At 44.4% G+C, this 26,071-nt stretch overlaps 2 protein-coding genes across 6 annotated transcripts in view; both read left to right on the plus strand.

Annotated features, from left to right (window-relative positions):
• SOAT1 (sterol O-acyltransferase 1) overlaps nt 1–20,072 on the plus strand; it is a 44,145-nt gene extending 24,073 nt beyond the window's left edge. For all 3 annotated transcript variants that reach the window (XM_073356529.2, XM_073356528.2, XM_073356530.2), the window contains exons 4-16: nt 952–1,103; nt 1,181–1,240; nt 2,174–2,281; nt 4,429–4,711; nt 6,642–6,720; nt 7,556–7,637; nt 8,433–8,478; nt 10,239–10,368; nt 10,923–11,020; nt 11,675–11,773; nt 12,837–12,972; nt 13,960–14,105; nt 16,043–20,072. In XM_073356529.2, the coding sequence (XP_073212630.2) occupies nt 952–1,103; nt 1,181–1,240; nt 2,174–2,281; nt 4,429–4,711; nt 6,642–6,720; nt 7,556–7,637; nt 8,433–8,478; nt 10,239–10,368; nt 10,923–11,020; nt 11,675–11,773; nt 12,837–12,972; nt 13,960–14,105; nt 16,043–16,099 (1,476 nt within the window). In that variant the 3' untranslated portion in view covers nt 16,100–20,072. The remainder of the gene's footprint in view (nt 1–951; nt 1,104–1,180; nt 1,241–2,173; nt 2,282–4,428; nt 4,712–6,641; nt 6,721–7,555; nt 7,638–8,432; nt 8,479–10,238; nt 10,369–10,922; nt 11,021–11,674; nt 11,774–12,836; nt 12,973–13,959; nt 14,106–16,042) is intronic.
• A 3,554-nt stretch (nt 20,073–23,626) lies between these two features.
• Nucleotides 23,627–26,071, plus strand: part of AXDND1 (axonemal dynein light chain domain containing 1) — a 55,545-nt gene continuing 53,100 nt past the window's right edge. For all 3 annotated transcript variants that reach the window (XR_012160321.1, XM_073356526.2, XM_073356522.2), the window contains exons 1-2: nt 23,627–23,725; nt 25,634–25,792. Coding sequence is in view for 2 of the 3 variants with exons in the window: in XM_073356526.2 (XP_073212627.1) it covers nt 25,666–25,792 (127 nt within the window). In the remaining variant the exon portion in view is untranslated. The remainder of the gene's footprint in view (nt 23,726–25,633; nt 25,793–26,071) is intronic.

The following is a 26,071-nucleotide window of genomic DNA, read 5'->3' on the forward strand; positions in this document are numbered from 1 at the left end:
AAACCATTGGACCCATAGCAGACTTTTGCATAGAGAGGGAAGAATAAAAATTGTGTACAATTTGTCAAATCACCTCTGAGCATGCCGTAATGGCATACCTAGTCAGCTCTGTCCCCTTTGACAATACAGTGCAAGCATCTTCGCCTGTCATGCAGGAATATTTTAATTGGAAACTGTAAATATCAAAAGTACAAGTGGCATAATCTTTCCACAATGCAAATTAAAGGGCTTGGCCTTGCAAGGTACTAAGAACCCTTAGTTCTTCTTGACTCTAATGGGAATCCGAGGGCTCAATACTTCGGGGCCTATTTGCTTGATTATTCTCTGTTGCTATTGTTTCATCTACGATTGCATTTTCACATGTTGCCCTGTAATCACAGCCATGCAGAAAACTGCCTCTAGCCAAAGAATGGCAGTAGCACAGTTGTGAATTCCTTTCTTTTCTCTTCCCACGTTCATTTTGATAGGGTGTAAAATTCAAAGACTAGTTGGGACCATTTTGTTGTTCATGTGAGAAATTAATTTGCAACTCTACCCCCTTAACCTCCCCCAAAAACTTACATGGTTAAACATAAAAACTGTGGAAGCAAAAGGCACTGTCCTCATAGTGCAACATGGACAATCTAGTGGTACATCATGTGTACCAATTCTGACATTCTTGTGTTTAAATATGTAACATAACGTTGTGTGAATGCAGGGATTTGTTTCCAGGGATAGGAAGTTACATTTAACTTACTTGGTCCCACATCTTATGACGTACATGCCACCCCTAATTTTTACTTTTCACCTTCTTTAAATGTTATCTCCAGAATATCAATAGCTTTCCTCTCTTCTGCATTGTATCAAAAGATGAATAAGCATTATTCAAAGCACAATTCATGGTAGCGTTTCACAGCTGACTCAACCCATCAAGGCATAAAAAATAATGTGAACCGATTTCCACTTTATCAGGAGTTGAAGCCAGCATTCATGAAGGAGGTGGACAGTCACTTTACAGAGTTTGTGAACCGTTTGATAGCAAAGGCTGTGCTTCTGGAATCCTCCACAGCAACATCCACCTTCCCTGCAGCTACCTGCTCAGAGAGAGACCTGCACAAAACCAAGTAAGCTGGTTCCTGGATGAGGTTATGTTTCCTGCAACCTTTAACATTTTTGTCTTTAATAATCTCCTTCTTCACAGGGGCTTGAGAGCACCTCCAGAACATGGAAAGCTCTTTACTGCTAGGAGATCCCTGTTGGAGTGAGTACTTTAACTGCACCTGTTGTTTCTGAAGCATACTGGCTAAAAGTGCCTCGCTTGGCCACCCTCAGTATCTTCACTTTGGGACCTCTGCTTTATTATAGTTGAGCCCTTTCTTTCTATGTCCGATTCCTGTTGATTTTTTTTTTCCAGCCATCTGTCGTTGCAAATGTCCCTGGAGCTTTATCTCTAAGAAAATGGGTATTTGTTGCACCTTGTATCTTTAGGGGAAGGATAATGGTTCTCTGAAGCTACAAAGCAGTGTAGCTTGCTTGCCTGCCTTTCCCATATTTAGAGGGTTCTGTAAACCTTTTCCCACATGCCCGTGTCCACATGTGCTAGAAAGATGGTGATAGTAGGAGGCATTAGGAATAGCTGTGGTCCAGTTGGATGGCTGCCACAGCACAACACTTGCTGGCTCCTCAAATCTAAATTCCTTTTGGGAGAAACTGTTTGTTGCTTGTATTCATTGCTTTTAATGGACCTGTCTCAGTTGTTCACTGCTGACAGTCCCCCTTAAATTCTTATGCAAGTCATTTAATCTTGTGACTAATTCTCCCTGTGTAAAAATAAGGTTGAGGATTACCTACCCAACCTTCAAAGAAAGAACTTTGAGATCTTCAGGTGGAAGTGCTATATGAGAACCAAGTGTCTTTTATTCACAAGCATTAACTAATTTGCACAATACCCCGGTGAGGTAGTTGTATCTATCATCATCCTCTTACAGATGGAGAAAGTGAGGAAAGGAGCTGTGACTTAGTCATGTAGCAAGTCAGAACTATTACCCAGATCTCTTGTCTCCTAGTTGTGCTGTACTTTTTGGGGCATGTTTCACATTGAAAGGAAACATTTGGAAGAGAAAGTACTGTAGACACTATATGTTATTTGTATGTGTGCTAATGATATTGCTCTTCATTTGGACCACTTCCCCAGTGAGCTGTTTGAAGTGAACCACATCCGGACAATCTACCACATGTTCATTGCGCTCCTCATCCTCTTCATTCTCAGCACACTTGTAGTAGACTTTATTGATGAAGGAAGGTAAGAAAAAGCATGTTGAAAGGGAAGCACTTACACGTTGAAAATTGATAATTAAAAATTAGTGGTACATAAAGTTGCAAAATGAGGGGAAACTCCTACTCTAAGTGTAATGCTGTGTGGACAGGTAATAAAACTTGTAAATAGACTCAACAAGCTTTAAAATTGTGCTAGAATTTACATTCTAGACAGACACGGCAATCACAGAAGGCGTGGGGGAGATTGTGAGCAATTTTGTCATATGGCTCATAGGCTTTGGGCACATCCTAGAAATATTATATCCAATGTAATTGGGCTAGAGGCTCATGGTTCTTGAGAACTTAACATAAAGGTAGATGATAGCTTCTTTTCATTGTTCTCAGAGCACCAGAATTATGAGCTGAATGGCGGTGGTTCTTTTATGTCAAGTGAAGGGGACAGTATAGACAGTCTTGAATTATGGCAAATACTTTGGCAGTCTTCTGTCCTGCATTAGTAGACTATACTGAACACACTTCTGGAGGACTGTACTATTGCTAAATAGATGTAAATTAAATTATTTTAAGAGAACCTTGAAGGTCCTGGAACAGACTCAGTTGTGACTGTCCTTAGATGCTTGCAGCCAGTACTGAACATGCTTGAGAGAGAGTGTCTTCCTCTGAGTTGTTGACCGTTGCTTATATTGTAGCTGTTTTTGGCAGCTGTCCTTGTCGATTACAAGTGAAATTACATGGTTATCTTATAAGACAACTTCCTTGTTTTTTATGTCTCAGAACCAGTTATGAAATGACTTGATGTTAGTGTGTTTTCATCTCTGATTGAGAGCTGGCATGTATAGTTCTGGATGAATGTAAACTGGCAGCAACTTGGATTTCCAAATGGAAGCTTAGCTTTGTTTCTCAATTGAAAGTGATGTGGGCAGCAGGGGAAGAATTGGATGGATCTACATTGGAGACTTGTCTTCCATACAGAGGAACAGATTGTCTGTAAAATTTTGTCATAATAGTATCTGCAGTAATATCCTTTTTTTTTTTTTTTTTTTTTTTTTTTTCCTGTCTTCCCAAATAGATCTGATAGTGTCTCAGGGTACAGTTTGTAATCCCAATGAGAGTCCGGATGGGAATGAATACATTTTAAGCTTTTGTGTGCTTGTGGTATGTGTACCTGAGAGGTCATCCTGAGCCAGCAGAGTTTTAAATCTATAGAGTGAAGGCCCTTCTTAGGGAGAAGGGCTAGAAATCTAAAACTTCTAAATCAGACTAGATTCTAGAGGAGGGGGGAAAACATGAAGGACCAGTCACAATATTCACGTGTGAAGATTTGAACTGTTTCTTCATGATTCTAAATATAACCAACCATGTTCTATAGCAAATATACCTGGGATTTAATTCCACTTTTTTTAAACAAAGTAGACTTAATGCTAGATTTGTAAAGGTACTTAAGTATCTAGTGGGATTTTCAAAGGCACCTAGGTGTCCAACTCCTGTTAAAATCAGTGAATATTAGGTGTATAGGTACTTCTGAAAATCCACACTAGGTGCCTATCTGCATCTTTGGGTGCCTAAATATCTTTAATAATCTGACCCTGAGTTCTTGTGAAACATGCTAAAGTGACACCTCTGACTGAAATCCTGTTTATCCACAGAACAAGTACAGCCATGGAGGCATCAATAGAAACTTTTCTCACTTCCCAGTAAATGTCTTCTCCCTGTTTTGGAGGGACCCTCGCTAGAAGTAAGAGAAGTTCTGTCTCCGGGTCTCACCCTGGTATTGATTTTAACAACATTTAAGCATTTAAGCACATGCTTACCCTTAAGTGCATGCTTAAGCTCATCCCTCTTAACAAAGAACTTAAGCATGCGCTTCCATAAAACGTGCACTTAAATCCCATTGAAGCCTATATGCCTTAGGGTTAAGCATGTGCTTGCACGTGTTGCTGAGTCAGACCTTAGTCTTTCAACCAGTCAGTGTTGCCAACAAGAGTGAGTGTGGTTTGGTTTAGCACAATGCACTTGTAGATTTAGAAATTGAACTGAGATCACCTACCAGCTGTTGTCTGCTAATGTCACTTTCTGTGACCACTGCAGAACTGGGTTGGAAGCTTTCATAAAAAGAGATAGTGAACACCACATACCACTAATCTGGCTTTGTGTCATATCTGTTTCTTTTAGGCTGGTGCTTGAATTTGATCTTTTGGTCTTCGCTTTTGGCAAGTTTCCTGTTGTCATTTCCACCTGGCTCTGCATGTTTCTGTCAACGTTCATTTTACCCTATGGCCTCTTCCTGCAGTGGGCCAAGGGCCACAGTTGTTCCTCCCAACGGAAAATCCGCTCCCTCTTCTTCGGGATGCTCTTCATGCTCTTCCAAACTATCGGGCTTGGGCTTGGGCCAACGTATGTTGCTGTGTCGTACTCTCTACCTCCAGCCTCTCGGTTCGTTGTAATACTTGAACAGGTGGGTCCCTGCATGGTGACTTTAGAGGCAGGACAGTCGATGACTTTGCATGCCAGAGTGAAAATTTAATCTAGGAAAGAACTTATTGAAAAGCCTTTTTTTCTCCTCAGAGATATTGTAGTGCCTGTCTCTGCATGTGAGACAGTAGCAATTTGTAACTAAGAGACCTCATTACTCTTGGCAACTATTTCTGATTTTTTTTTAAAATCATGTTTTCTATTTTATTCACAGGCTTTCAGTAGTTGTACCCTTTGCCAATGAATCAAAATTCAGCATCTGTTAATATGATACAATTGCATTAGACTATTGCATATATATTTTTAAATATCATCTGTTTGTAGACAAGGTGTACCCATGTTACTGCTAGAAGCAAGAGAGACCTGGAAACACTTGAAATAGTGCCAATTCCCAGTATTGGCTGCTTTTAGAACAAAAGTAAAAATGCATGGCCACTTGAATATTGTCTGTGATGTAAATTAATCTAGTCGTCACACAACAGAAAGGTGCAATACCCATAAAGAGGGCAGAACAAATCTGTGTAATTTCTAAAGCTTTAATTTTGGGTTGTCTTGCAACCTCACGCTAATTTTACTTGCTGCTCTGTCAATGAAGAGTGCAGATGATGATAAATGTATTCAAAAACAGGAGGGAATGGTTTTGAACGGTCTCCCTCTAAAATAGCCATTCACCACTTGGTGATTTTGACTTCCAATACTGTAGTTCTAAATTCAAGCAGTTTTTTGTGCACCATGCATCTAAATATGAAGACTACATATATCCTCTTGTAAGATCTGTGGTAAATAAAATATTTGGTCAGTTTGACCCAAACAGCAAACGGTTTAATCTAGCAAACTTTGCTACTATGGCCCAAGTGATGCATGACATTAGCTGCTTTATAATACTCTGTGATATTGCACAGAATAATCTCTTTCAGTTGTATCCCAAGTAGGAAGGTGGTAACTGCACAGTTCCATTTTGAGGGAGCTAATCTTGAGTAGATTAAACATAATTTAGAGTTAGAACAGTTCTAGCTTTTATTAAAGGGGGTCAGATTTTTACCTTAAACTCCCATTAAACATGTAGTGCTGGCCTAACAGAGAATTTAAGATCCTTCTTGAACAATTATATTAGTTACAAAGGAGAGGCCTGTACTGTGATCCAGAAATGTTCTTAATAGCTACATTTGACATCAGTTGGTTACTGCATATTCATGTTTTGTGTTCTGAATGTATTCATAACAGTCCCGATGATCGTAATTCTAGAAGCAGTTGTCGCTGTGGGTGTCTCAAAACGGGAGTCGCCAGCACTTGGGGAGCAAGTTTGAGGAGTATCAACTGCCAAGCAGTTATCAGTTCCTGAGAGGAAATTGTGGGGGGCAAAAAAAGTGAATTGAATAGTAGCTGGTGGCATCGTGTGCTGGTGGCATCTTGCTTCAACTCCTAAGTGGTATTTTTGTTGATCACTTAAAAAATGGAGCAATATACTCAATAAATAAATCTAGATTAACAACAATCATCTCAATGTTGAGAACAGCTGGAGTATCAAAATGATGTGATTCATTGCTTCAGTCTCGATCGTGTTTGGTTAACCTGGCTAACGTTTTATTGACTTCTGTGTCAAATGGCACATGCACTGGACTGGGGCTCATTTTTATTTCCACCTAAATTACAAAAGAGTTTGGATTTTTTGGAGGTGGAGAGGAGGCAGGTACCACTACTATCTGCATACTTGCCCCTTCTGGTACTCTGAGTGTTTAGTTGAGAGGTGAACCTATAGGGGGAACAGCACATACCTTTTAAAAAAGGGTAAGGTGAAAAGAGACTAATACACTGAAAGCGTTACCCAGATGCATCACTCTGTCCCATTTAAGTGCAGAGGCTGAGGAAGTTAAATTGTGAAAAACGGAATCTTGGGCACTCTTGTTTTACAGGTACGTCTAATTATGAAGGCTTATTCATTCATTAGGGAGAACGTTCCTCGGGTCCTGTCTTCAGCCAAGGAGAAGTCAAGTGAGTAACTTACACTGCTTCCACTTGACGTTTGTGGATAAGTTGTTTTACTCTTTGCTCCCTGAGTCCTCCCCCCTCTGGGGGTGAAATTCACCCATATACATATGGTCAGCCCAAGGCTTCTGTGCACCATTTATACTCTCGGGTGTAAGTGGGTCTTTAATGTGGCTAGAGTAGTGCATGGGCTCTCTGGTGGCCCTCTGCATAGAAGTGAATTTCCACTTTATAGTAACTCAGTTGCCCCAGGTGAATTAGAACTGGTTTTAGAGAGACAGTAAGTTGTCCATGTGCTTTTAGTGCTTTGGGGGGGGAGGGGGGTCTTGCTACCACTGGGAGATCCACAAGAAATGGTAGAGGGGACTTCAGTGTAATGCTTCAATCCAAAGGACAGCACCTCCAAGAGGGCAGCAGCCCATCTAGAACTGCACAGTAGTGTTAGCATGGAATAAGAGCCCACATGCTGGTGTGGGACTTGGTCTGCCAACATTCTGGCCCTGAGGTACATGTGATACCAGTAATCATGACACACTGGCAGTAACGCCTTTAGAAATGGGACCGTGTGTAATGACTGTCAATTTAACAATGTTGTGCACTGAGTGGCTGCACTGGTTTATCTGAACTACATGTCCCAAGCAGAATTCCTGCTAATTACTAATCTGTTTGTTTTTCCTCTGTTCTTTTTCTGGCAATCTAAGGATTCTGTCTCCTTTAGTAAAGTCTTCAGGGTGAGGGCTAGTGAGGAGGCCTGGGTTAAGTATGCAGAAGGCTAGTGAGGGAACCACAGTGCCTTCCGGATGCTGAATGCTTCACTACCAAATACTCTTTGCTCTTTCAGGCACCATCCCAGTTCCGCAAGTTACCCAGTATCTGTACTTCCTCTTTGCTCCCACCCTCATCTACAGGGACAACTATCCCAGGTAATGTCAACGACACTCATATCTTTATGTAGTAGTCTAAAAGTCTGAGCTAAGTTCAATGCCTCTGAAGTGGGAACTAACCCCACTTTACTGAGGCACAGAAAGAGAAGGTGAGTTTCTGCAGGTCATATGCCAAACTACTGGCAGGGCTGGAAATAGCACCCCAATGACCTGACTCAGACTTGCCCTCTGCTAGCCATTCTCTAGGTATTGTAGGAGCTTTTCTGAAAAACTGTTTAGAGTTAGATCTAGGAATGAAACAACCAGATGCTGAATGTCTTTAGAAAGAAATGGAATTCTGAAGACTATTGCCTTAGAATTTACTTAAATTTGAGTATCTGCCATAATATGGAGTTGTTAAGCAGCTCCATCTCTTGGATTTGTGGAGGAACTACAGGTACCTCCTAAATACACTTAGCCCAGGAGTTCTCAAACTTTCATAGTATGGGTCCCATTTTAGTGGCACTGTCTAGTAGACTAACTCTCTTCCCATTCACAGTTGTGCAGACCACTATCTCCTAATGTGATTGCATATGTCCATGGCAACTACAGGAATTTCTTACATGGGAAAGTAATATATTTTGCTGTCTTATTGCAGTTTACATCTGGCAGTAAGGAGGAGCCATGAGCTTTCTACAGACCATCAATATTTCACAGACGAAACCTCTAATTTAAACAAAGGGTTCTTTGCTCAAGGGATGGGATGGTTACAGAATGCAGTTGTACTGGGTGAGATCCTTGCTGCCCCAAAAGAAGAGTTTGTTAGATGTAACATTATGCTTTTTCTCTTTGTAGGAATCCCATGATAAGATGGGGTTATGTAGCTACCAAGTTTGCACAGGTGAGTCTAGTTTAGTTTTTGATCATCTTAACACATGCCCAGAGAATTCTCAGATTCTATCAGATGGAATTGCCAAGCACTTTCTGCTTGAGGCGTCAGCTTATGTGAATTATTCAGCAATGAGTTTCACTGGAAAAATACAGAAGCCCTTCTAGTGATGGAAGAAGATAAGAAAACTGTCTCTGATCCCTGTTGTCATATTAATATTTGTACCCTGAAATATCTTGTCAGATACTCATCTAACTACTTTTTAAGAAAAAATATTTCTACTAGTTGCCTCCTTCAATGAGTTGACTCAATATTTTATCCACCCTCTGATGAAATTCAGTCATAATTCCATTTAGGGATTGACTTTTCCTTAGCTTTGCTTCACGACTGGTGGCCTTTATATTGATGCAGAGTGCAATAGACACACCAGTATGCATTTTACCAATATACTGTGGATACTTGAGAAGGGCTAACTACCTGGCATAAGAAAGAACTGATCTGAATCTTTGTCTTAGTTTTGAACCACACCCTTGTTAGAAAAGGTTGTTTACTACTTCAGGTGCTCCAGACGGAAACACAAGTGCCAGTATATCTCTTGAGATCTCCAGCTCTTTTGAAGACTTGAGGTTTTGATAGTTCAAGCCAAACTTTTGGGTGCTTATCTGAACATTAAACTTTGTTACTTGTTTTATCATTTTAATGACCATACCTTGTCAAAGTAACTAACTTTTAGTTAGGTAGTTCAACTGAGATGAGTGCAGAGGACACTTACACTTCTGTATTCTCACCTCACTTTTTATCTAAACCTAGCACTGATCAAGATTTTATGAGCTTGGGAAGGCAGTGTGTGTGTATGTTTGTGGGGGCATTGACAAGAAACTGCTTCCTTTGCCCCATGTGCTTCAATGAGCACAGTCATTTGTTGTTTCTTGCTATAATCCAAAGAAAGTTCCAGGTCAAGTTTTATTGGACCCTCAGTGTGATGTGATCTGGAGTTCTGCCATTCACAAGGAATCCTTCTTTGCATCTAAATGGCACTAACAAAGGGGCCCAGCTCCCTCTTGACTAGGCTGTTCTTGATGTGGAAGGAAAGGGGGTGAAAAAATGTGTACAGTAGTTATGGTAAAGTATGCACATTTATAATAGCGCTTAGGTGAGCTGAAAAGCCAATTAAAAAGTGAGTTGGTGTTCAACCAGTCAAATTATTGTATTGACAGAACTTCCCTGTCTGAAAACTTTGAATAGGGAGTTGCCTGAACCAAAACCAGGTTTTTGAACAGCCTGGCGTGTTGTAAATCTTCTCAGATGGAAGAGAAGTGGAGATTATAATATAACTTAATATGTAATGTGGGCTCAGATCTGTCTCAATGTCTTGGGTAGATCCAAATTGTGAGATTTCTCAGTTTATTTTGGGCATCAGCATAAAACTACTCAGCTTTATCATCTTCTAGCACTATATTAGAACTGTTCACAGCTGCCATGTCAGTAGGTGGACTTGGAGAAATTTATAAAGCTACTCTGGCAGAACAGTGACAATGCACTGACATTACGACACCAGCTATCTGGGAACAATGCTCCAACATAAATTGAAAGCAAAAAAAATAGAATATTATGGGAGTTTCATGGATGTTGTCTCTAATCCAAAAAGTTTGAGTTGTGGGAAGTTTGGGGTGGTGTCATTGTTTCTCTCCCTTCTGTAGAGAGTTGCAATGTTACAGATGTTAATTGTGCATTAATTTTTCTTATGGAGTGTGACTGCTCTTGTGTTACAGGTGATTGGTTCGCTTTTTTATGCGTACTACATCTTTGTGCGACTCTGCATCCCTCCATTTCGGAACATAAGTCAGGAACCCTTCAATCTGCGAGGGCTGGTCCTCTGCATTTTCAATTCCATCCTGCCAGGTGAGACCCAGATGGCTGTGCAACATTATAACCTTCCTCCATTTCCATTACAGGCTAGACTTGTAAAAGGAGGGTTCAGAGAAGGTGGTAAACTTCTGTCCACAGGATTTATGTGAGATGGGTGGTTTTTCATAGGGAGTGGCGAATTGGTCATTATAGCAGATATGGCTGCCCTGCAGTGCACCTATCCTGTGATAACTAAGAGGATAAGTAGCTGTTCTGTTGTTAAATAAGACTTTTCTCCATGAAAGTTCAGCAGTGGGATATTATAGCTTGAGGGCACAAGAGATTCAAACAGAACGTCAAATTTTAATTCTGGCTCCTTTGACAACTGTCTCTGCACCATAGAGCAGCCTGTGTGTCCCGTGTGGTGAGATTACCCTTTAAAAATGATAGTTATAGATAGGTTTAACAGGAGGAACCAGATTTTGTATTAATCAGTTTGCAGCAGACACAGTTTGATGGCTCTGTTTATGTATCCCTGGTCACAGATGTGTAAACCAAAAGATGATGTGAAATGAGTCTGGTTTTTTTTTTTTGTTCTGTATCCCCAGGTGTTCTGATTCTCTTCTTGGTCTTCTTTGCATTCCTTCACTGCTGGCTTAATGCATTTGCTGAGATGCTGCGCTTTGCAGACAGAATGTTCTACGAGGTAACAAGGTCTTTCTTCTGCAATGTCTGTAGATGTTGCTGCTGTTCTCTACAGATGCTATCTTTGTTAATCAACCCCAAATGAAATTATTTTAGTTTTATGACATTCCTAGAATTGCTTTCTCCAAATGAAATGGGGGCAGGAGAGGAAAAGAACTTCAGAAAACTCTGCTGCTTGAGGCATACTAGCAGCAGAAATGCTACTGATGTTCATTGTAGGGAAAGTTCCTTCTCCAGAGTCCCTCTAGATCAGGATTGAGGCATCCCAGTGGGGCATTGTGGGGGAAGCTTGGCCTGCCAATGCTTGTATTACATATTCTGTGAGTGAACAGGACTTCAGCTACCAGAGCTGTCGAATCTTTTCATTGGCATGACAATAACTTAAATTTTTCCTTCTGTTTGACCACTACAGTTCCATAGAACTCAGTTATTGGAGTAACTGTCCTACCCCTGAAAGATAAAGATGCTACAAATGCCATAACCTATGCAATCTTGCAGTGCAACTTGTTAAATTAAGTGGGATGATAGATTGTGTGGCTAGAACAAATAGTCTGCTCAGACATTTGCAAACTTAGTTTTCAAAAAAGAGTTAATGGAAGACTTGTCACTAACTCCAACTGTGTGCCCTCTTCTCTTCTTTAACTGTGTGTTACAGGATTGGTGGAACTCCACATCGTATGCAAACTATTACCGAACATGGAATGTGGTGGTACATGACTGGCTGTATTACTATGCTTACAGGGACTTCCTGTGGGTGAGCAGCAAGCCGATTTAGTCCTCATTTACCTGTCTTTGAAACACTAACCTCTTTTTCTGAAAAAGTAAGGGGGTGGGTGTAAGAGGGGAGCTAACACCATTCCTCATGAGAAAATAAGTAGTTTGTATTGCTAGAGTCCTCATTGGCTTTGGAAGGGCACTGATGTGGAGAAGTGCTCTGGAATAGCTTTCATCCAGCAAGGTTATTTCTGCAATTATGCAGAAATCACTGAAGAGGATGACAAAGGAGGAAAATGTGGTGAAGTGTGAATTAATGTGGTGTAGCAATGGAATCCATATTAGAACTTTGTAATTGTTTTGAATAAATGAATGTCCAGTAAAAGCTCCTCCCTATTTCTATGCCAATTTTACAGCTGCCAATGTCTTGTCCTGTAGAGGTGCAAAAAAGCCTTGCTTTTTGATTGATCTGATGACTAACAAAAAGAGTCAGTGACTGACAAACTAGTGATCTGCTGACCTTTGAGGGGAGGGGGGGGATCACAGAGCCTTTCCTGCAGGATGGGAGGGGAGACTTAGGTTAAAAATTTAATTGTAAACAAACTAGTAACCTGATGGTGGAACACTGCTTCATGGTGCATTCAGGGATGTGAATGACCAAATTCGGTGTCCTGGTATGGGCAGCCACTTATGCATGTTTGGAGTACCCCTGAGTTCACTGGTCTACTCACATGCATAAAGTGCAGGACTGGGGCCTAATCTAGTGCTTTAATGAAAGGTAACAACTGAACCTAATAGTATGTTGATTCACAGAACTGTTACATTCAGGCATGGTAATATGTTGTTTAAATAGATGAGCTTTGGTGTGTTCTCAGGAAGTGAAAAGCAGAGTAGAAATCCCCCAAAGAATAGACACTTTCCTTAATCTAAGGAATCTGGAATGTGTATGGCATTTTAAATATAGAGCTCCTCATGCATAGCAGGGGCAGACCCTAACTAGTCCATTAAAATGACTAAGTGAATTAACTTCTAGTATAAAATGGAATAAAGTACAAGTACAGCTGTGTATTCGATATCTTCCCCACCCCTCTTCCCATCACCAGTTCTTTGGTAAGAAGTTCAAAGCTGCTGCTATGCTGTCTGTCTTTGCTGTCTCAGCTGCCGTACACGAGTATGTCCTGGGAGTCTGCTTTGGTTATTTCTATCCAGTCCTCTTCTGCCTCTTCATGTGCTTTGGAAGTAAGTCACCAGGAAAGCGTTTGGTAAAAAATGAAATATACAACTGTAGTAAAGCCCAGAGACTAAAATGGTGATCAGGCTCTGTTGGGCTAGTTGCTCTTCAAACACTTGCAGAAATGTTTCCTGTAGAAGAGTTCCAGTTGGAGACCCAAATCCTGCAAACACATGCGTCCAAGGGGTCCCATTAAAGAGTTACTTATGTGTTTTCAGGATTGGGGCCTAAGGAGGCAAGGGATATAAGGGCAAGAGAAATTGTTATTGCTATACAACTAGCCATATACATATTTCCATGCATATATAACATACCAAGTTAATGTATATAAAAATGGGCAGTGAACTTATAACAACATAACTTTTCCCTTTAGCCAGCCCCTCAAGGATGAGTTACCACGCTTCTGCCTAGTAACCAATATTTTTATTTTTAAAGCAATAGCATGCGGGAGTAGTTGCTCAGTTTTTATCTTGCTACAGTGACTGATGTGTATAGGTGTAGCCTTCCAGCATTGAGTCGGAGGATGGCATCTTCCCTTTCCCCTGCCTCTTTTTGTGGGAGCATGAGTGCAAACATGTTTACTTTGTGGGTGATGTTTGTTATGGGGCAGGCACAGCTGCCTTCCACCCCCTGCTCTGCCAGCACTCTTCACTCCTGTGCTATAGCACACTACCGCTCCCGTTCTAAGCTGAGGCTGCCAGATGGACCTGGTTGTTGGCCAATTGCCTGGTAGTCTTGTAGGGAACAAACCTGCCAATGTGATACATATCACTTGTGAAAGAAGGTAATGAGCATGCTTTCCTGTGCTGTATGGACTTTTCCCATAATGTGCTATCAATACAGTGGAGACATGGAAAGCAGTCTGATGATCAAATTAATTTAGTGGAAATTAAAGGAGAAGTCAAGAGACGAATTGGCTCTTGATGTGTGTTAAAACCTGAGCTTGCAGATGTCCTGAATAGTGCACCTTGATGGCTTTCTATTTCCTCTTCCAGTGGTTTTCAACTTCATTCTTAATGACCGTCGGAAAGGGCCCATTTGGAATGTGATCATGTGGACCTCTCTCTTCCTGGGCCAGGGTGTCATAATTTGCCTTTACAGTCAGGAGTGGTATGCACATCAGTATTGCCCCTTGAAAAATGTGAGTGATTAACCTTTGATTCTGGAATAACTAAGTGTACAAACAATGAGAAGGGACAAGCTTGGTTTGGGTAAAGGACAAAAGATTAGCGAGTGTCAGACTTATGGGGGAAAAGGGCGAGAAATTGTAATATGGTAGAGGAGAGCAGGAATGGACTGACATGGCATAATCTGGAAAATGGGGGCTGATGATGTAAAGAAGTTGGTTTCTATTTCACTTACTGTTTTTTTTAAACTTATGACATGAGCATAATAAGAAAAACTCCAGAATAGTACAAAATTTGAGACCTCTTACATGATTACTGACCTCTGAGATCATTTTGGAGAAGGGCTGACTCTACCAACAGAAATTAGCGAAGGTCTCTGGCTGACAAAATCTCAAGAATCTAGTATTTTACTGCCCATTGTTCATCTTCCCTCGCACCCCCTCCTCCGCGCGCACACACATTTTCAGTTTTACTTTGTCAAGTCATTTCTTTAAAGAAGTCTAAACAGTGCATTTTATTTCACCCTGACTGTCAGTTTTCAAGTAGTAGGCTTCCATCCTTTAAACTCTGAGCACTTTCATCCATTCAGGCAATATGTACTAGTATTACAGTGCAGGGGAGGCAACATGCTCAGCCTCCAGGATGAAGAGAAACAGTTGTGGGATTTTTGTTTTTGTTTTTGTTTGGGTGGGTGGGGGATTGTCTTGTGGTTTTTGTTCTGTTGTTTTTTGCATTGGTTGGGTCTGTAGGGAATTTCCCCTTGCCTTCAGCAGTGGCAATCCTAAAATAGGGAAAATAGAAACATTTTTCTAAAGTCAAACATAGACAACTTCAGTCCTAAACAAAAACCCTTCATTGTCTGAGTAGTCTTGATAGCTCAACCTGTCTTGCTTAGCACCTTGAAAAGGCATTCAGCAAGGTTTTACCTGAGGCCCATTCTAGGTGGGCTCAGAATTCAAAGTCTGGTCCTAAGTTCCCTCTAAGCTGTGCAGCTGCCTATTAAGCCCTGTGCAGGGGAGAGATGCCTCTCCCCTAGCATGGACCTGCCATGGAAGAGGCACCCCTCCCCCTCAGCCCCAGTGCAGACCTGCCAGGGGAGAGGTGCCCCTCCCCACTGGCCCCAACATGGACCTGCCCTGGACTTGCTGGGGCCGGGGCAGAGGAGCCTCTCCTTCAGCCTGGCCCAAGACTGCGGGAGTTGCCACAGCCAGGAGAGGTGCCTCTCCCCCTGCCCTGAGCTGCTGCTGCAGCAAGAGAGGGCTAGAGGGAGTGTTCTCTCTCCCTCTCTCTCTCTTCCTCTCCCTCTCCCCACCACAGCCCCAGGGCAGCCTGAACCCCCAAACCCCTCATCCCCACCCTAGAGCCTGCACCGCCCGCACCCCAACCCTCTGCCCCAGCACTGAGCCCCTCCTCCTGAACCTCTCAGCCCTGGCCCCACCCCAGAGCCTTCACCCCGTAGTCTGAGCCCCCTCCCGCACTCAGAACCCCTCATCTCCAGTCCCACCCCAGAGCCTTCACCCCTAGCCAGAGCCCTCATCCTCTGTACCCAACCCTCTGCCCCAGGCCTGAGCCCCCTCTCACACTCCAAACCCCTCTGCCCTACCCCCACCACATGAATTTTATGTACACCAATATGAAGGAGACATGGCATGAAACAATCAGCTGCTGTTGTAGATCTGTCTTCGCTGAAGACAGATGAATAGATTTTTTTTGTAATGGTCATAGACTAGATGCTTATGTTTACCTGAAAAAATATCTGGCTCCACCCTGCTGTCAGAATCAGTCATAGCCTCCGTGACTATCAGATGGAGAATATGTGGTGTTGCTGTCTTCTTTTCCTGTAAGGGGTGTGTGAACAGAAAAGGTTATAGACTTCAGTAGATATTACAATAATGTCCACCACTACATGTCCATGACTAACATGCTGCCTCTCTTCTGTTGTGTCTTCTAGCCCACGTTCCTGGACTATGTGAAACCACGTTCCTGGAATTGTCATATTCAGATTTAAAACCATTAAACCCAGCTTTCATCTTTCTTCCCATATCTGAAGATCAGCCTGTGCTCCTCCAAGGACAGGGACCAATGACGACATTCACTTCAAATATTTTTTTTAAGGGAAGTTGTGCCTCCTGATTATTGGAGATAAACTGTTTTTGTAACTTTACTGAGGCAGCCCAGTTGAAGTGGACTGCAGCAGGCTTCCAGGTAGCTCTCATTTCACACAGCTCTACTCAGTCATTCCCATGTCAGTCATGAAACACTGAGATGAAGGTCATGTCCATTGAATTTTGCTCGTTCCAGCGGCACTTCGTATTTTGCTACTCTTCATCCAGACAGTAGATGGGCTGGTCAGACTAAGTAGAGCTCAGCGGTAGCCTCTGTCAATCTGTTTTAGACATTCCTTCAAAGTTGTTTCCTCCTTCAGTAACTGGAGAGGTCTACAGAATCTGTATGCTCTTTGGAACCCTCCTTGTTGCTATGGTAGTATTATGCGACAGAGCAACATGTCTTTGCATCATAGCCCAAGTTTTGGTGGATGGCTTTCTATGCCCTCTGTCTGGAATTACTTTCCACAGACAGTACATAGGAATTGAAAATGGGCTGGGGAAAGTTAATTTTTAATGCTGAAGACTTTTTCTTTCTGTGGTTGGAATGATCGATCAGTTGCTACTGGCTATATGAAGATATTTGCTATACTCAAAAGTAGGGCCCTGAGTGCATACATTCTTAAACCAAAAACCTCTGTTACACTAAAGCATAAGATTGGTCCCTAAATCACAAGAGCCTGACCTCTTTGGCTGTCAGGATTCCAACTACAGCTCTTATGCCTCTAGGCTTTTTCTGTTGTGCTCTGAAGCTCATGTGACTATGAGCAGTAGGAGTTTGCTTTTTCTGACAACTTACCTCCCTGTACCCCCTAGACTAATCAATTATCTTAGGGGGTACAGAACTGCCAAATGAAAGTGAAAACTTCTTGTTGTGCATGTGCACTTACTATTCTGCGTATGTTAGTATGCATTGAGTATTATGGAGCAGGTTGAAAAAATCCCATTGATTTCAGTGGGACTTAATGTATTCTCATTCAAATAGCTCCACTGGATATAATGCCCATTAATCTTGCCACATGTTGACAAGATGCTCCATAATGGCTTCCTGACACAAAAGCAGTTGAAAATAAGGGGATGAATCAAAGCCTTTTCCCGCCTTCTCAATGCTAAATCACTACTTTTGCAATGGAAAGCCATATCTCCCTTGGAATACTTGCATCAAAAATACATGGAGTCAGGAAAAGGTCATGCCCTAATTTGGGAGGGAGAAGGGACCATTGCACTGCTACAAGGAGAAACTCTGATGAAAGGGTATTCAAACTAGGAATATTCCCTTTACCACAGTAGTTGCACATGATTTTATCTGATTGAGGTTCCCTTCCAGTTACTTCCGCTTTCCTTTCTATATGGAGATGTCAGTTCTGCAGTCTAGGTTACAAATGAGTTCAGAAACTAACCATATAACTCCTGATTATCTGAATAGCATTTATTCATTTAAGTGATGTGTACAGCAGAGACACAATTGAATTGTATGCTACAGTAATTAGCTTCCATTGCTTGAAGGAACCGAGTGGTAGAGAACAACTTGGCTTTCATTAAGTACTGTAATTTCACAGTTACTCAAATGTTTTTAATGGCATTTTTATGAGTGGCGAGTTGATCCTGTTGACCTCCAAGCCACTGGCATGGCTACCAGTGCTGACAATGAAAGTTATTTTCTAACCAGAGTTGAAACAACTTCATCAGAGCCAACTATTTTGATTTTAAGTATTTTTTTCTTAGTTTTTAGTTCCTGTCCAAAAGGTAGGTCTCCTGCTCTTATTAAAAACACAACCAGGTCAAATCTGTGACAAATTCAGGTTTTGAATGTATAGGATGGATTTTTTTAATTGAATGAAAGCTTGTACTAAATATCAAAACTCTTGTTTTCATGATTTTTTTTCTTTTAATTTCAGTAGAAAAAGTTTAACAAATGTGTGCCCCCAAACATAGGACATTTGTGCTAGTATATAAGAGCCTGGAGATGAAAATCATTAGAAACTTTACTCTGTTGGTTTTTTACTTCCACTAGTAGAGCTTGAACAGTTATTATGCAGAGTAAATTAGACCTTTTTCTTTTTTAAAAAAAAAAAAAAGCTAGTAAAATAATTGAGATTATTTGTAACCTGATAGTGTCCTTTTTAAAAATAGCTTTGTGGTCAGATAGTAGCACTTCTCTTCCATCTAAGATGAATTGAAGTCAGTAGACTTTAATCATAGTTCTTAAAATGCAATGTACTGCTTATGTATGGAAATCCTTGCACTCCCCTGTGGTATGATGGATTAGAGGCTTGGGTTTCTTGAATCCTGTGTCTGATTCCTGCTACTGTGTGTCAGTATTCTCAAAAGAAGGAAGAATTGTATTTTGAGTCTTCTCTGCCTACTAGTAGGACTCTAGGTATAACTCTATGGTGCCAGTTTACCTATAATGTAGAATCTTGAGCATTAGTATGTCAATAACCTCAATGCTTGGAGCCAAAGGATTAAAGTATTGCAAGCAGAAGCCAGTCATTATACAGGCATGTTTAATTGCTGTAACTGGCCTTTTTTCTTGACACATTCAGTTCTTACCTTGTAGTTCAAGTCACCTGAAACCATGCCTTTAGAGAGCATTAACAACTACACTACTGACAAATTTTGCTATTTTTTGACTACTTATTTTGTGAGATTTGATATCAGCTTGAAATTCAGTTTTCATGATTGCCTTGGGGAAATACTTGAGGCCTTAGACTTTCTAGCGAAATGATTGCACATTGCTGGGCTAAATGGGAATTGAAGATACTACCTTTGAAGTGGTTTTTTCTGGGGTTTTTTTTTTTTGGTACGCTGTAGAATCCCAGAGCTATCAGTGTGGTGGTCTAGCCAGTGATTTGGCCACTTAAGGCTAACAACCTATTTGAATTCTTACTATATACACATATTAAGAGTTCTTTGTAAAATTGTGAAGCTTACTTCCACTATCTCTTAACCATCCATGAAATTGGAAGCTTCCATTTTGGAATGCCCACCAATACAACTCAACTCACTGCTCAGTAACATCACAGAAATCTGTATTATTGTGGTGAGATTTTTTTGTACCCAGTTTCTTGCATATATGAAATATGTAATAGTTCGCAAGGGTATTGTATATTTGTCCTTGTAAGAGGACTGTAGATTCATACAGAATCTTCATACCTAATGTGTCCTTTTTTTGCTGCTTTTAAAAAACCCACCAAGCTATCTAGTTTCCTGTGTGAAGATGGCTTTAGAATGGAAAGAAATCCTGCCTTTGATCTCTTAAAATTGTACACTGTTCAATAAGTATTATCAAAATAAGCCTAATTGTTTTTACTTGCTGTGAAGAAATCCATGATTTGAGGCAGGGTGCCTGGGATGGGAAGAGGCAGTATCAATCTATTAATGGAAAGTGAATCATTTGCCTTGAATCTCTGAATGTAAATGAGCTGGAAGGAGGGAATGGTTTAAATGTGCCCTCTGAGAGAGCGTGCATTCTTTTCTGATGTCTCAGGGGTATGCACCTGGTCAGCAGGATACCTGCAAGTCTCTATCCAGTGCACTGGGGTCTTTGCTGTTAAGAGTAGTCGACAACCCTTCTAGTCTCCTTCCTGGAGCAGACAGATTCTAATCTCTTTAGTCGGAAAGGGTGGGCGGCAGAAAGAATTCAATGTACAAATACCACTGAGTAGAGGAAACTAAACTGCACTCTACCTGTAAGTGGTATGAACAACCTCTGGTGTTACTAAGGCTGGAATAGCTGCCAAGAGATGCCTGTTGTGGAGATGTGATTCTGTTACTGTCTGCAATGTATTAACTTGTAAATGTTCTGTAAAATGTTCTGTCATGCAGAAACACTGTTTATATAATCTACTGGAATATATTTTGCTATCTAGGAAAGGTGTGTGGGTCTATTCTCTTCAGTGTCCCCTAGAGCCCATGTTACTGCGAGGGACAGGCTGCACTCCACCCTACTGGAGTTGGCAGGAGGGTGAAGCGCATTGTTCCTGGATGTTGAGGCAGCAGGGGTGAGAGACTTTTCCTCCTCCAGTCTATGCATCATGTTTCCGCTGGAGCCAGGCTCTGGATACCAGACAGCCACCAGGGCAACCCGCCTGCTCAGCAAGCACCCCGATAACCTATTGCGTAGAGTCCTTGTATGCCCACTCTGGAGCACTCTGGGATCTGTCGCAAAGCATTGTGGAGGGATATTGGAGGAGGGAGTGATTGGGAATGGGCAAGAACTCTTGTGCTGAAGGAATAAGCTCCCATGGGGCACAGGTCCCCAGGCATCTCCATGCAGAGCGTTAAGTAACTCCCAGTTCCAAACCTGCTTTCCTCGTTTCTAAACTATGACAATCCTAGGGGTCGCATCTTCTTAATCCCAGCTCCTCTGCTTTTATCCTGTGCAAGGGCCAACTCAGTGCACTTGGTCCCCCAGGCTATCATTCATTTAGATGCCAATACAAAAGGGGGAGAGTTGGCTTCTGCATTTCTGAATCTAGGGGCTAAAATTGACTCTAGTGGACTTGCCCCATGGATACATTTTGGCCCCAGCCATCTGTGATGATGATCTCTGTTCTTTAGGAGCCTTGTTAGGTTTCCCATCCCAGCAGGCAAGGAGGTCCAGACTTTCCATAGCAGGGCCGCTTTGCTCACTTTGCCAAGAACCCAAATGCTGTGCCTGTTCTTCAACCCTCATCTCACTACAAAGGTGTTGCCCCTTGGAACTACCGGTCTCGGCATGCAATGCACAGCAAGCTAGGATGGAGTCTTGTATGCTGGGGCCTGTAGGTTGCCTATGAATGGGCTGTCTGCTTGCCTATATCTGATAAACCTACCTGTGAAACTGTCCAGAGGCTGAATGATGCATGCTTGCTTGCTTTGGGCAGCCAAGTATGCAGCCTCTTTAGCTCTTCAATTAGGGTTGCCTGGGATCTGTTTTTTGACTGGAACACCTGGTTGAAAAGGGAACCTGGTGGCTCCAGTCACCAATGCTGACTGGGCTGTTAAAAGTCTGGTTGGCAGCGCAGTGGGGTTAAGGCAGGCTCCCTGCCTGCCCTGACTCTGTATGGCTCCCGGAGGCAGTGCTATGTCCCTGCGGCTCCTAGGTGCAGGAGTGGCCAGGGAGGCTTTGTGCATTGCCCCACCCCTAGTGCTGGCCCTGCAGCTCCCATTGGCAGGGAACCATAGCCAATGGGAGCTGCAGAGGCAGCATCTGCATGTCAAATGCATGTTGAGCCTCTCTGGCCACCCCTGTGCCTAGGGGCCACAGGGCCCTAGTACCGCTTCTGGGAGCTGCCTCAGGTAAACACTGCCTGGAGCCCATCCCCCATCCTGAACCTGCATGCCCTGCCCCAAATTAGAACCCCCTCCCACACCGAAACTCCCTCCCAGAGCCCACACCCCCTCCTGCGCCCCAGCCCTGAGCCCCCTCCTGCACTCTGAACCCCTTGGCCCCAGCCCCACCCCAGAGCCTGCACCCCCAGCTGGAGCCCTCACTAGGGTGACCATGTGTCTGGTTTTGGAACAGAATACACCACACAGCAGGGCTGGCAGGTTCCCTGCTAGCTGCTGCACTGCGCAGCTCCTGGGAAGCAGCCAGCATGTCCCCACTCCGGCTCCTACATGTAGGAGGGTCCATGTGCTGCCCTGCCCCTCACCTGCAGGCACAGTTCCTGGGATGAGCTAGTGTGCCTAGCAGGTGGCTGTTGAGTGGTCCTGACATGCGCCTCTACTGCTGTTACTGTCCCGCTTCTCGTGCTCCTGTGGTTGGGCTTGAGCTGCAGCTCATTGCAGTCTGTTGCCCCATCGCCAGCACCCAGGAGTTGGAGGTATGTATCCCCATCTCAGAGTTCTGGGAATGGGGCTGTATCCCATCCCCCTCACTGCATCCATCCTAGCCCTGTATGCCTTAAAGCGCTCTCCTGCCCCCTCTTTCCACCTCCCAGACCTGCCACCCCATGTCCCTCACTTCCCCACAGCCCTGCACCCCATTCACTTTCATACACTGCTTCACTCCCATTATGTTCCTATACACCCCTGTGCCCCCCACATCCTCATGCACCTGTAGCCATCTGCCTCCCCATCCACCCCCTCCTCTCTCCTTCACTGCTGCCTCTTACCCCTACCCTGCTCTTGTCCTTGGCCTCTTTCTTTCCCCATCCTCTCCTTTACTAGCCCTTCCCCATCTATCCCCTCCAGCCCACCACCTTCCCTTCCCAGCTGGGTGTCTCTCTGTGTCGGCAAGTGCGTGCACGCATGTAAGAAATTTGTTTGTGTAGGGAAGTGTATGTATTGCTGCATGTTTATATACCTATATGAATAAAATTTGCAGCCTCTTTTATTCCTTTTGCTGGCTTGTGCACAAAAATATTAATGTTATGAAATGAATACACACTTTATATCAAGCTTTTAAAAGAAGGGAACTCTAAAAGAAATATTTCTTAAAAAGTGAATGTTGACTAGTAATTGCAGAAGAGATGAGATAATATTTCATACATTTCTCCCTACCTTTGTCTAGCTACGTTCTGGGGTAGGGTAGGAGGAGGATTAGGGCTGGGGCAGGCTCCAGGTGGCATTTACCTCAAGCAGCTCCCGGAAGCAGTGGCATATTCTCCCTCCGCCTCCTAGGTGGAGGCGCTGCCCTGGGTGCACGCGCTGTCCGTGCAGCTCCCATGGGCTGTGGTTCCCAGCCCCTAGGAGCTGTGGGGGCTACGCTTGGGGCCGGGGCAGTGTGTAGAGCCCCCTGGCTGACCCTAAATGTAGGAGCTGGAGGGGGGACATGCCGCTGCTTCCAGGAGCTGTGTGGAGTGGGGCAAAGCCCCGACCCCGCTCCCGGAGGAGAGCTCCAGGCCTGCATTAAAACACCTGGCGTGTGGGACGGGGCTCTGGACTGGGGTAAGGGGCTGGGGTGCAGGAGGGGGTGTGGGCTGAGGTCACCGGTGGTGGCTCCCGGTCAGTGGCATAGCAGTGGGGGCTAAGGTACCTGTCCCTGCACCCCAGAAGCGGCCAGCAGGTCTGGCTCCCGTAGGCGGAGCGGAGGTGCAGCAACTACCTCTGCAGACCGTGCCTGCCTGTGGGCACCGCCCCTGCAGCTCCCATTGGCTACCCTTCCTGGCCCGGGGGCGTAGGGAGTCGGTGCTCAGCGCAGGGGCCGTGTGCAGAGCCCTGGGCTGGGGCACGGGACCGGGAGGGAGCAGTCTGTTTAGCTCGCAGCGCCCCGCCAGGCTCCCCTTCCAAGGGTGTGTCCCGGTTGGAAACCGGACACCTGGTGACTCTCTCCGTGAGGGGTCGTGGCTTTGCTGAGGTGACTAAGCCACTGCCTGATCAAAGCCCTCTTTCTCCCGCCCGCTTCCCGGCTGTCCCGGTCGTAGTGCGGAAGCCGGGCGCCTGCCCGCAGGAACAGGCGCGGGAAGGAGAGTCCCGCGGGAGGGGCGGGGCGGGGCCGGGGCCTTCCACCTTCCGAGGCGCTACGCGGACAGCTGGGGGGAGAAGCCCTTCGTTTCCATAGCAACACACTGAACGGCCAGGGCCGGTGCCACTGAGAGCGGGTAAACAGAGTCCTCCCAGCTCCCGGCATCGCCTGGGCGGGGCTCCTGGGGGCAGGCCCCGCTCGACCCCGGGACGGGGGGGGTGTCACTGCAGGGGGAGCGGCTCGTACCCCCGGCGGGGACAGGAGGGGCTGGCGGGTTGTGCCCCCTTCTCCTGCCCCGCCCCCTCAACCTGGCCCCTCTCGCGGGGCCCGCGCGCTGCCGCCCGCCGAGCTTCGCGGGGGAGCCCGTGGGCCCGTGCCCGGCCCTGCCCCTGGGGGCCGGGGTGATGCTGTCCGGGGCGGGGGGGAGGCTGCCCCCCGCTGGCTGACGGCGCTTCGCTGCACTTGCCGGCTGCACGGGAGAAACCACCTGAACCCCTGCGGGACATTGGAGCGGGAGGAACCGTCAACAGGGTGGGGCCGGCCGCGGGCATGGGGGGCAGGGATGCTGATGAGGCAGGCAGAAATATCAAGGGTACCTTGATCCAGGCCACGCCAGAATATCACTTAGGAAAGGCACATCTTCTTTCCAAGCAGTCACTAGCCAGCGGCGGCTGTTGATCATCCCGTGATAAGGCTAAAGCCCAGGGGCAGTTAACAGTCCACTTGCTGATCTAATTATTTGTGTTGTTATTGGTAACCAGATTAAAGGAAGGCTAACATGAGATGTAGCTTGACTTTGCAAAAACGATGTATATTTGCAGCTAGTAAAAAAATGGGCTGTCCAAAGGAGTGCTTACAGGGTTGCCTCTAGGATTGTTGGCGCCACAAGCAAAAAAAATTTCAGCCGCTCCCTTTTTTTTTCGTGCCCCCCGGATCCACCGCTTCCCCAAGCCCCCTGCCTCGCCTCCTCCCCCCGGCGTGCTGCATTCCGCCCCCCATTGCTTCCTGCGGCTCCCCCCCCCGCAAACGCCCACCCTAGCTCCGCTCCGCCTGCTCCCCTGAACACGCCGCTGCTAGGCTTCTCCCTCCCTCCCAGGCTTGCCACCCGAAACAGTTGTTTCACAAGCGGCAAGCCTGGGAGGAGGGGGGAGAAGCGGAGTGGCGGTGGCGGCAGGCTTAGGGGAGCAGGCGGTGGCTGACTGGAGGCTAGCTGGGGCGGCGGGGGTATATTTCTAGGGGCTGCATGGCTCACACCGGAATGCCGACCCTAGAAATGTGCCTCCCGGAGCACCTGCTTGTTTTGCTGGTGCTTAGAGCCGGCCTTAAGTGCTTAGTAAGCTGTGAAAAAAACTTAAACGCATCCAGTTAGGTAGATATCAAGACATAAAAGTCAGAATACAATGGGTGAAATGAGAGAGACCAGATTTTTTTGCAATAAATATGGAGGTAATTGCAATACAATTCAGATGTGTCCAACACAAGCATTGTGGTGTCATGCATGTAATAAAGGCAACTATTTTGACAAGTGTTTTACTCTCAACACAAATTGGAAACAAATAGAAAATCACATATATGAATGGGAGGATAAAGCACTGGTGATGATGGAGGAACACAGTTTGTCACTGGCTCTAATAATTTTAGAGAGCAAGGTTCTACAGTAGATTGGTTTGGCACTGGAAATAAATGAAGAAAAAGTGAATTGAAAAATAGATACTAGAGCTGAATTCAGTGTAATCACAACTACTATATGTGAAATGGTTAGTGCCTGCTTCATGTTAAATATTAAAACCAAGCTTTTTAAAATATATATATATATACACAATTTTGGATGCAAAGTTGGAAGGTCCAACTGATAACATCCAGCACTACATCTTTAACTCCCCTTTTAGTAGATGGCTTTAAGTGACTTCCATTTGGAATTGCCTCAGCACCAAAGCACCATGTCTGGTTCCTGACTCTGGCACTCCTTGTACGACACACCAAAGTTTTATTTCCATAAAAATGATGAAGCCCAGCAACAATTTTGATTTAATTTTGCTTGCAGGTTATTTCATCATTGAAAATTTCCTTGTATAAATGAATAGTAAACCACTCACCATGTCCCTCAATCAAATGCCAGTTCCTGGGCCACCATCTGCATCCAAACCAGAGGGCAGAAAAATGAAAGGTAGCTTATCTCTGGTACCTGTCAGCAGAAGTGCAGGTAAATCTCAGCTGGGGACCAGATGATACTGTATTAACTGCATGTGGGGTGTTGTTTAATAACCATTCACAAATGTCTCAGTCACCATGACTTTTGCAGAAAATTGACCTACCAATCCATAGTAAGAGGTTGATAAACAGGAGACTGCAGTTTGGAAGTACCCTCTTGTTTTTATATATTCACTGTATTGAGGTGGGTCATGTGGCTCTTACATTTACATCTGTGGTTTGAATATAATTAGAACACTGAGCGGATACAAAATTTGTATCAGCAGCCGAT

The sequence above is a fragment of the Lepidochelys kempii genome, chromosome 8 (genome assembly GCF_965140285.1).
Source record: "Lepidochelys kempii isolate rLepKem1 chromosome 8, rLepKem1.hap1, whole genome shotgun sequence".
NCBI classification, from domain to species: domain Eukaryota; kingdom Metazoa; phylum Chordata; order Testudines; family Cheloniidae; genus Lepidochelys; species Lepidochelys kempii.